The sequence below is a fragment of the Pterocles gutturalis genome, unplaced genomic scaffold, assembly GCF_000699245.1.
Source record: "Pterocles gutturalis isolate BGI_N339 unplaced genomic scaffold, ASM69924v1 scaffold31923, whole genome shotgun sequence".
NCBI lineage: Eukaryota > Metazoa > Chordata > Aves > Pterocliformes > Pteroclidae > Pterocles > Pterocles gutturalis.
The window spans coordinates 19086-29545 of record NW_010126838.1 but is presented as its reverse complement, the minus strand read 5'-3'; the positions used below and the strand labels follow the sequence as shown (position 1 = coordinate 29545).

The following is a 10460-nucleotide window of genomic DNA, read 5'->3' as shown; positions in this document are numbered from 1 at the left end:
TGTGGCTTGAGCTCTTGCCACTGAAGATCAATTTAACAATACTGGTATACTGTGACCCATTTCCTTTGCCTTATTAGTTTGTGGTTTAAACTAAAGCCATTGCTCTCTTCATCCCTGTTCTCTCTAGAAATGATTGGTAGTCACGACCAGGAAAGAAGGAAAAAGACAAGAGGCACCCTCACACTATAAGGAAATCTAGACCTAAGAATAATTTTTTCTCTTTCTTCCCTCCCTTCCTGTTCCCCAAACTCAGGAACCCAAGCGTGCTACTGTAAATCAAATCAAATTACTCCTTTTCCAGAGCTTGCTCTCAGTTACAATACCCAGCTTCAGCTACCCCCAATGAACTCAGGAAACGGCCCTGCTGTTATTCAGGGTTACATTTGAATAGCGTGGGTGAGGAGGAGACAAATAATACAAAATCAAACCTTACCGATGGTGCTTCACCAATGTGAATGTGTGTTTTCTGCTTAGTTTCACAGAGTTGGCGTAGATGTAAGATCACAAGTTCATTTTCTTCCTGGTCATTTTCAGGCTTCATTTTCTGTCAGTGACAGCAAAGAAAAGATAAAAAGTTGTCTTTCAAGTAATGATTTGCTTATTTTCTCTTTCACACGTATGTGTTCTTTGAAGTTAATATACTGACACACCAAATGCCAGAGTGCACTATTAGCATCTCAAATTGGACTATTGTTTGTGTGCCTTCAAACTCCTGAGCAAAATAGGCCAAAACTTTCCATATGGAGAATGTTACAAGGAATGGAGAGGACAGAATCTTATGCTGACATGTTTTGTTTTCTGAGGTTGTCTGCCAGTGTATACCGTTACAAATGGGACAAGGTACCCAGGACCACCAAACAGGCACTCCCTTTTTTAGGCAGCCAGAGAGAAGCATAGCCTTTGGAAACCTAAATTATTGTATACTTTATTCACTTGAGTACACTTGCTTACACTTTCCTCAGAATAAGTCAAAAAACAGAGCTTCTGCAAATGTCAGACACATTCCTAATACCTGCATGTCTCACCTGCTCTTAACTCACTCCCATGTTACTTTAAAGTAGAGAAATGTTTTTAGAAATGAAGAACTAAGCTCAGAAAAAAAATGCTCTCAGCAGACTTGGGAACCAAAACTTTTCCCAACAGCAGTGTATCTATCACACGTGAGGTTAGGTTAGAGCATGCTATTTCAGTATGATGTTTGGTGGAATAATACTAAATTCCAGATCAACTACATAACAAAACAATAAAAAAAAATCTAGTCTATTTTAACATGGTCTTTTTCAAATTTGTGACAACAGTGTCTAATATATTACCTGAACACGTTCAAAAATGTCTGCTTGCTCATTATCAGTTAGTGACGACAGATGTCTTTGAATTACAAGTTTGGCCCTTGGTGGATAGAGTCCTGAGAAGAGAAAGGAACATTAAAGCTTCAAGATTCTCAAATAATCTCTCAAAAAACTTTTGTAAAAAATGATAGTAGAAGATATAAGCTTGCATTTGAGTTTATACAAGTTATCATAAGACAGCAGTATATCTGTAGTACATATGAAACAAAATACTTCAGTTTTGCTAAACTACATGGTTTTGTCTTCTTTCTTTAGCAGTAAAAACAGAACTAGAAGCAGCTAAGTGGATGGCTCCTGTGTAAAAGTTTGTGCTCCCTGCCTCACTGATGTGTTCTGTCCTAGTACCAAGAGATCACTAAGATGGAAGCCTGACAACTGTATGGGAGAGGAGGAAGACAGAAAGAGATCAGGGGATACAACTGGAGATATAACTGGAGAGATATCTCACTGGAGAGATAATGCACAAGTTACTCGGAAGTTTTCAGATGCCCTTAACTGAAAAGTTTAGATGCATTTCTACACAATGAAAGGGTAGGGTACAGGTCATACCAGAGAACTGAAGACACTTTTAAAAGAAAGAGCAGCATAAAAGCTGTAAGAATAAAAAAAAAATAATTTGTGATGTTTGATAAAGCACACATTTGCTCACAGAGCTTGTTCTAGGAAGCTACAAAAACTGTACAGGAAAACAAAACCGCCAAATCAGATGAAGATAAATGTTTTTTCTATCTAAGGCAGACACCATTCATACAGAATTGCAATCAGAACAGATAAAGATTTTTCAAAGTCATGAAAACCTGGGTTTGATTATTATAAACTTCTAGACTCTAAACAAAGCAGACGGATAAAAACAAAGGGACACTAAAATAAGTCTTTCAGTCACTAAGTACAAAGTTTATGAAACTACTATTATGGTACTCAAGTTGTTACCCTAGAAGAGACTTTATTTTGACACTGGATACTTATCCCAGGCTTGTAAGTACCCATATTCAAAATACTTACACTGCCTTATACAGCAGCTTCTATAGTTCTTCTCTGGCAGAAAACTTTCACAGTTAAGCTTTAATCACTTCTAAATATCTGTTGTTAAACCTGGAAAATACCAGTCAGAACCAAAGAGAATTTCACTCCACTAAGATTTTATACTCTGCTTTTCATCCACCAGAGGGAGGTGGAGGAGTGACTTTTAATGAATGGGAGAACTGGCAATTATCAGCACCATTATCACCAGACCAGAAGATACAAGACTAGTGTAACATATTCGCTTTCGTTGCATACAACAGTTTGCAAGGAGACACAGTGGAGTGACTATAAAAATAGAACCCTACTACTAATTAAAAAAAAAAAAAAATAAAATCTAACTTGTAAGATGGTTTTACATGTGTTCTGACATAACTCACTTCCAGAGAAACTAAAAAGGTTTGTGTATTCATATTTGAAGCCATAGAGTTGCCTTAACTTTCTTTATTAGATATTAATCTCCTATCTTAATAGTTTATTTCCCATAATAGGGCTAGGCTTTGAAGTGTGTAAGAGAATAAACACAAAGAAGGGAAAAATAACCCCATACAGGAAAGAACGAACACATGTGAAAGCAAGACCCTTTTTGATCACAACTGTCTTTTTATGACCCATCTTGAAAGCATGCATCTTCAGAAAAAAAAACTGAAGCTGAATGTGTGGGGATTTTCTGCTCTGCTTAACATGTAAGAGAGGTATGGGTATGAAGGGGTTTGTATTTATAACACAAGATATATATTATATTCAGTTGCAATATTATTACTTCTATCACCTCCACTTGATTACAGAAAGTGCAAAGTGATGGTAAGGATTGCTTACTGGGTTACTTTTCCCTCTGTTCTTACACTGTTTAACATGGTTGACATAATTAAAATTAACAGATATAGTAAATTTCTTCTGGAATAATCAGAAAAACACAATTAGAAAACAAACTCCACTCCTACCTTCAATTCTTTCACAAAGTTTGTGCAATGAATGCATAGGGCAGGCTTCACAAAGTTTAATCTGCGTTTTGGCATTTTGCAGAGCTGCAGCAGTGCTAAAGGCTTGTTTCAGGGTAAGCATTACTTCATCAACCTAAAGAGGAGGGAGGGAAAAGACACTATATAAACAAAAATGCATGCCACGTACATCAAAATAGATTTATAAATCACATAATAGGTGCTTTACAATCAAAAAAACAGTTTGCTGTCTTCTAAAGAGGTAACAGTTATATTCCCAGCTTTTCTGACATTTCTGTGGGTGCTCACCATCTTCAAGTTCAGCCACACAGCATAATTTTGAGTATCTAACTGCAGCTACTCAAGCTGACTGGACAGGCAGCCGCTGTTTTGAGAAGCTGCAAGTGGGAATTTTTGGCTTGAATATAAGCTGGCTAAATAAAAAGCATTAATTTATTTTTCTTTAGCTTCAAGTGTCTCCTGTAAACTGCACATGCTTGCTATCAATGACTTTCCTCCCACCACTGTACCATTTTAGCACAAAATCCCACAGATCCATTCTGCTGGCACACAGGAGCTTCCCATAGCCATTTGTTTTTCCTCAGCCTAATAGGCTGGCTACCATCTTCATTCCAACGACCAACTTATCTTTAAGTACTGCTGGCCTGCCTTGCAGTCTGCCCTGATCTTTCCTCTGCCACCACCACAAATACAGCAATGTTATGTTCCCACACACCAGCATGGGAAAAGCTCAACTTTTATGCAAGAAAGGTCAGAAGTGACAGTGTTTCTCCACACTCATCCAAATATACTCCCAAACCTTATGTATAAAGGACTTAAGGGTTCCCCGTCTGTCTTTTAGGGGAACAGAATGCTTATTAAAAGCTGTTTAATTGAGTCTTTGTATTAGCATGGAAAGCAGACAACAACAGCTTGACAATCTTAGGAAAGAAATCAGTATTCTACATCAGAATCAAGTCCATACCCTTACGTGGTGCTTTTTTTATGAGTAGGAAGAAGAAAGTTGAAATATTTGAGACCAAAATCATGCAGTCTAACATTGAAAACAGACATACTTTTTTGAGGGTCTGTCACTTACGGAAATTTGAATTAGTTATTTTCCCAATATGTTTATAATAATAGAATGAGTCACAGAATGGTTTGGGTTGGAAGGGACCTTAAAGACCATCTAGTTTCAACCGCCCTGCCATGGGCAGGGACACCCTCCACTAGACCAGGTTGCTCAAAGCCTCATCCAGCCTGGCCTTGAACACCTCCAGGGATGGGGCATCCACAGCTTCCCTGGGCAACCTGTTCCAGTGCCTCATCACCCTCACAGTGAAAAGATTTCTTCCTCATATCTAATCTAAATCTACCCTCTCTCAGATTAAAACCGTTACCCCTTGTCATATCACTACACTCCCTGATAAGGAGTCCCTCCCCATCTCTCCTGTAGGCCCCCTTTAAGTACTGGAAGGCTGCTCTAAGGTGTCCTTGGAACCTTCTCTTCCCCAGGCTGAACAACCCCAATTCTCTCAGCCTGTCCTCACAGGGGAGGTGCTCCAGCCTTATGACCATCTTTGTAGCTCTCCTCTGAACTTGCTCCAACAGGTCCACCAGGGTTGGGGTGGGATTTTTGGTTTGGGCTTGTTTTTTTGTTTTTTTTTTTTCTTCAAAAAACCCCCACAGTTTTAAGTACCAGCAGTAATTCCAGGGTGCTCGCTCTTCTTAGCAATAAAGCAGGGCACTGAACAGTGAATATCCGTCCTGCAATATAGACTGGTAATTTTTAAGAGTTGGCAACAATGCCTCTCAAATGGAAGATCCACAGAACAGTACTAAACATATGGATTATGACTTCAGTAAGATCACGAGAAGAGTAGCACAGATTGTAGTTAGGTTTAGAGCAAATATACACAAGACTACCAACATCACCTGCCTGGTAGCACAGAATCTGGAAAGCATTAGGTTTTACAGCTCTGCCCAGTCACAATCAAACTGTCACTGGGGTCTAAGCGATTACCTCTGAAAGTAGCTTGGGAATGTTCATTTCATGTTGCAATGTGGGCATATCCATACATATCAGTACTAGAGTATGTGAAGAGGTTCATAAATATGTGGTTTCTTTATACACCACACTTTAAGTCTTTGAATTATGCATGGTCAGATGTATCAATAGATCAGAAGTAACATTTTCTGTTAGTACAAAGACAGAGCTGATTTCATAACAAGCTCCCATTTTGACAAGTGCAGACTCACCTACCATTGTACATTGAGGGCTGTTAGCTGTTTGAAGTTTTATTGACATAAATCTATTCACTCTCAAGCTAGTCAATGCATTAACAAATTACATTTTTAGCTAGCTAGAACAGTGATTTTTAAGGTTAGCTGAGAGTTAGCAGCTGTTAGCACAGCCATCAGGAACTAATGTTTCAGAATAGAAACCAACTCATTTTAAAGGGTCAGAGCTTTCCAATAAAAATGTAGTAGCCAAAATTATATCCTGTACACATCTCACATTATTAAGCCACCTGTATCAGTTACATCAATGGCACATGGAACTTCAATTGATTAATACATACTTTACCAAATGTCCAATGGGCTTTTTTACAGTTACATGCATATTATGGTTTTCTTCTTCCCTGATCAGATGCTGTTATTTTCTCCTCCTGAAGAACAAAACAGACTACAGGGAAAATGCTAAAGCCACATGCAGGATCTGGCCAGTAGCTTAAACCCTACCCTGAAAAGTATGTTTGGGTTTTATCATCAGCTTTGCTACTGATTCATTACATGTAATAACATGTTTAATGGGGAACCAAGTGTCTCAGCAATTAGAAATGCAAGAGTTGCAATCAAATACAGAGCGCAAATACACTCACAGTCTGCATGTGTGAACTTATCCATCTGGATTTTTTTCTATTTGTTATTGATATATGCATCAGCAGAGTACCAGGATACAGCTATATATGAACAGAACATATGCATTTCCTATTGCCTATTTTCATATTCACAACTGAGGTCTCACACCTGAGAAGAGATGACAACTCAGGCTTAGCTGACACAGCACAATAACAGAGACTCCCAAGGTTTAGGAAATGTCTCAGACATCCTCCAATGGAGAGATTTGGACCATGAATAAATACTTACCAGAGACTCACTTGCACACTGGAACACATAGCAAACATACTGGCTTAACCCAGGTTCAACAGATTCCCGGCAAATGAAGCCAAAGTGATCAACATGTTTTATACCCTAAAATAGTTTAAAAACAGCATTAGTGGACTATTTTATAAACAGGTTTAGTTTCCACAGTGATCCTAAAAGTAGCTATCAGACTCCAGCACTTGCCAACACAAAAATTTGTGAAACTATAAGCCCATTCTCCTAATGATCTATTTTACAACTGCAACAACTACCTTTTAAATTGATTTTTGTATTTAACAGTTAAATAAAGCTCTTCATGCAATCAAAACAAAATTTACACAGTGGTAGACCTGGAACTGATTTTTGTCCGTTAGGAAAACTGTATTTTCAGGGAAGCGGGAAAAAAAAAAAAAAAAAAGAGTCTTAGGTTGTATTTGGAATTGCCTCTGCAGTGAAAACTTGATGTAATGAGCCCATGCTAAAACATGGGACTGAAGTACCATCAAAGCAGTAACAGATCTTCGCTTTTCTGTAATACGAGTTAGGACTACACCAAAAAGAGCAAGGAATGAGTGGTGACATGCTAAATTCCAATCAAATTCTTATATAAATTGAGACTGAGTTATATACCAGAAGTTTCAAGACTTACTACACATTATGACAATATTTGCTTTCAAGATCTTAGCCTAACTGCTTGACAAGGAACATTGCCTTGCAAAAAACAGCACTGAGAAGATCAAAGAGAGCTCCTTCCTAAGAAGCACTATATTCCCAGTCTCAATTCATGGAACATGAATCACTGTTGTTAAAGCTTTCGCCAATGTTTTTATCATGTGAGTATGGTAATAGTAGATTTTCTCCAAAAGAAAGCCTAATCCCTCATGTTCAAATACAACAGAAAGCAGAACTTGGTTGCTTGGATCCATCTCCAAAGAAAACACCTAAATCATAAAAGAGTGGAGGAGGCAAAACAACTTTCTTGTCACTACAGAAAACACTCTAGACAAAATTGGTAATGCACTACGTGACAGACTGAACATATTGTCCCTACAAACTGCAGTTTTTAAAAACAAAGTTCCAAAAGTTATATTTGTACTACTTAAATAAAACTTAACAAAGGTGCAGAGGGCATCTAAGATGGCATAAATGGCATTAGTTTATCACAGTCCACACTAATCTGACTTAATTGAACCCTTTTTCCTGTGACAAGTGAAGTCTTCAAAAGCATAAAAGGAAAAAGAACAGCTGTACACACATATGTTTATCCATGTAACAGTGAAGTGTTGCCCTCTGTTTTGCAAGGAAACCATATTTACTCAAGGTGGTTCGGTGAGATGCCAGTTCCCTCACTGATGACAGTGCCTGAACTAGTCTACTCCTGATTTCTGAGTCTCAACAGGAGAACATTTGTGGGTGAGAGGGATGTTCCACTTCACCACTGAAGCATAAATAGCACAGTACGTTCCTCAATTAACAGTACCTCCATCACATTTCTTTAAGAGGGTGGCCGGACTTGTCATGCCAAAAGAGCAAAGTTTTTTGTTGTTCTGGGTTCTCTCAAGGTCAGTAAGGCTGCAACAAGAAAACTTCTACAGCTGTCTGCAGAAGTTTAGACAGCACACACAGGGGTTTATCATCAATTACATTTGCTGCTTTGACAATTATATGGAGTGAGGATAACGAATTGTATGCAGCAGATTAACCATACTTAAGCTACAGAATAAAAATACCTTTATTAGACCAAACTAAAAGAATCCAGAATGCAAGCTGAAGAGAACACCTCCTTTTCATTGTTGGTAAAGCTTAGAAGGACAAACATTCACAAGCTGCAGTCTCACAATACGCAGTAAATCACTGCCCTATAAATCCACAACAGAGAAGCCCTGTGGCTAGCATTGAGTTCTTAGAAGTACTGATGAGGTTTATGCAACCAAATCCTTTGTCTTGAACAAATTAATGTTTCATTTCTATTGAACAGAGAAAAAAAACCCTGACTTCTCTAAGGTAGCTGTTTTGCATTTAAAAAAACCCAAAACACAAAATAACAAAACCCTCTCAGTATTGTTAGTGCCTGTTTGAGTTATTCAAGCCTGCAGAATAACAAAAGCTCCAAATGAAAGTGAAGAGGTGGAATGAAAAACTCCACCTCCAAAACCCAACACACAGCATTACCTAACATTATTTACTGTACTCACAGTTATTTTACTGAAAGAGAGCTAGGCCTTGAAGGTCTGCCATGGTCTTTCTGGTCTCCACCAAGCTTTCAAGTCAGCAGAATAAAGGCTGTCCCCGTTTAGGACTGTTTTGTTTGACTATTACCAGCATGTACAGCCAACCCACACGACCAGTATGTAAAGCTGAAGTGTCACTTTTATTCAGCTCAGTGTACCCACAAAGCAGGAGAAGACTCAAACCGTCTGCAAATTTTGCTTTCCATACCACTCCTTTAAGAATTAATTTGGTTTGTACTTATTACCAAGCTTTTAACACATGATTAATTGATTATACTGTCCCATTCTATATTTGCATTTGCCTTTTTTCTCTACCAAGAGCAATACAAATTGTGGTTGAACAGCAGACGGAACTTAAGGGCCTGGACCTCTAGTTGGTAGCTCAAGACTCCACTTGAGTTACAAATACCAAACAGTTTTTAATTTGTATTAGCATTGCTAGCAAGCACAGTCATGCAAGAACAGATTTGTTGTTAGCATTAAAATGAAAGCACTTGTGGGGGAAATACAGGTTTAGAGAATGCAAGGAAGTATACTTTAAACCAGAATAATAATGTTTAAGGAGGCCTGAAGGGATGCATATGCACAGAGCACAAAAGAAGGTAATAAAATAAGACCTCAGAACAGAAAGTGCTAGAAGTAACAGGTGCTGAACAACAGCAAGATAGAAAGCTGAATCCCTCACCTGGCTTTTAACTTTATAATACATATTTATTTATTACTGGACAGAGCTAGATTCATCTATTGCCACATTCTCCAGAAGAAATGATGCAGGTGAACTGACGTTTTTCTGGAGAGCTGATTTTATGCTCTCCTCCTTTCATTCCAGAGGCTTTCAGGAGCTCAGCTGCTCAGAAACAGCACAATCAGAGCATCCTAACTGGAGATTAAGCTACTCCAAAAACTATATCCAATGGTCTCCCAAAGCGGAACAGTTTCTACTTTGTTTTCTGGCCAATGATCAAAGTTGCCACTACCACAGCTCTGACAGGTTATTTTGCACTCATCTTTTCTACTTAAGCTCCCTGTGAATGACACTGCATTATTTTTGTGCAGTATCTACTTGAAACTGCTACCATACAACTCAAAGCCCGGATCTGAGTAACACTCACTCTTGAAAAGGCAACTCTGTACATCAAGTTTGTTGCAAGTGTTCATAAAGCAATCACAGTTTCATATCCAATTTCTTCAGCTGTACTTCCCAAAGAAGTCACTGTATAAAACTTCATGCAGGATTTGTAAACACATTAGTCGCAATTGCTCAAAATTCCAACACCCTCACCCCCTTTTTAAAAATTAAATTATAAATTTTTAAAATTAATTTTTAAATGAAGGAGCCAAGACAGAAACTTACTTTCATTCAGGGTAATACAGACAGAAGAAACTATTTAAAAATGGCCTTTGACACTGAATAAAGGAAAACAGCACAGAATGCTGAAAAAGATGTTTATGTTTCTTTTTTCTGCTGCCTATAGACCAGCAAGGCAACCCAGCTGAAGAACAAATAACTTAATTTTTTCTCCTGATGATCTACATGTTATAAATGCTTACCTGAGAACATGAGGAGATATCTTTGAAATTCTTTTCAAGCACAACAGATTTGGTGTCCGGACTGATGAGGTTAACTTCAAACCTTCCAACCTGGGGAGTGAGAAGGGTATGTGAAAAAATAAGTTTATGACTGTCTTGGAGGCACAATATTAACAGCAACAAAAATGTCACAATCTAGCCCCTTCTTGTTCACCCAGAGTACCTTCAGCACAACCGCTTAC

At 38.2% G+C, this 10460-nt stretch overlaps 1 protein-coding gene across 1 annotated transcript in view; it reads right to left on the bottom strand.

Annotated features, from left to right (window-relative positions):
• Positions 1-433: 433 nt before the first annotated feature.
• Positions 434-10460, bottom strand: part of LOC104465885 (TBC1 domain family member 4-like) — a gene marked incomplete at both ends in the record, with an annotated part of 11872 nt that continues 1845 nt past the window's right edge. Inside the window, 5 exons of the mRNA XM_010079108.1 lie at positions 434-544; positions 1314-1405; positions 3314-3446; positions 6461-6565; positions 10240-10329. Coding sequence (XP_010077410.1) covers positions 434-544; positions 1314-1405; positions 3314-3446; positions 6461-6565; positions 10240-10329 — 531 coding nt within the window. The remainder of the gene's footprint in view (positions 545-1313; positions 1406-3313; positions 3447-6460; positions 6566-10239; positions 10330-10460) is intronic.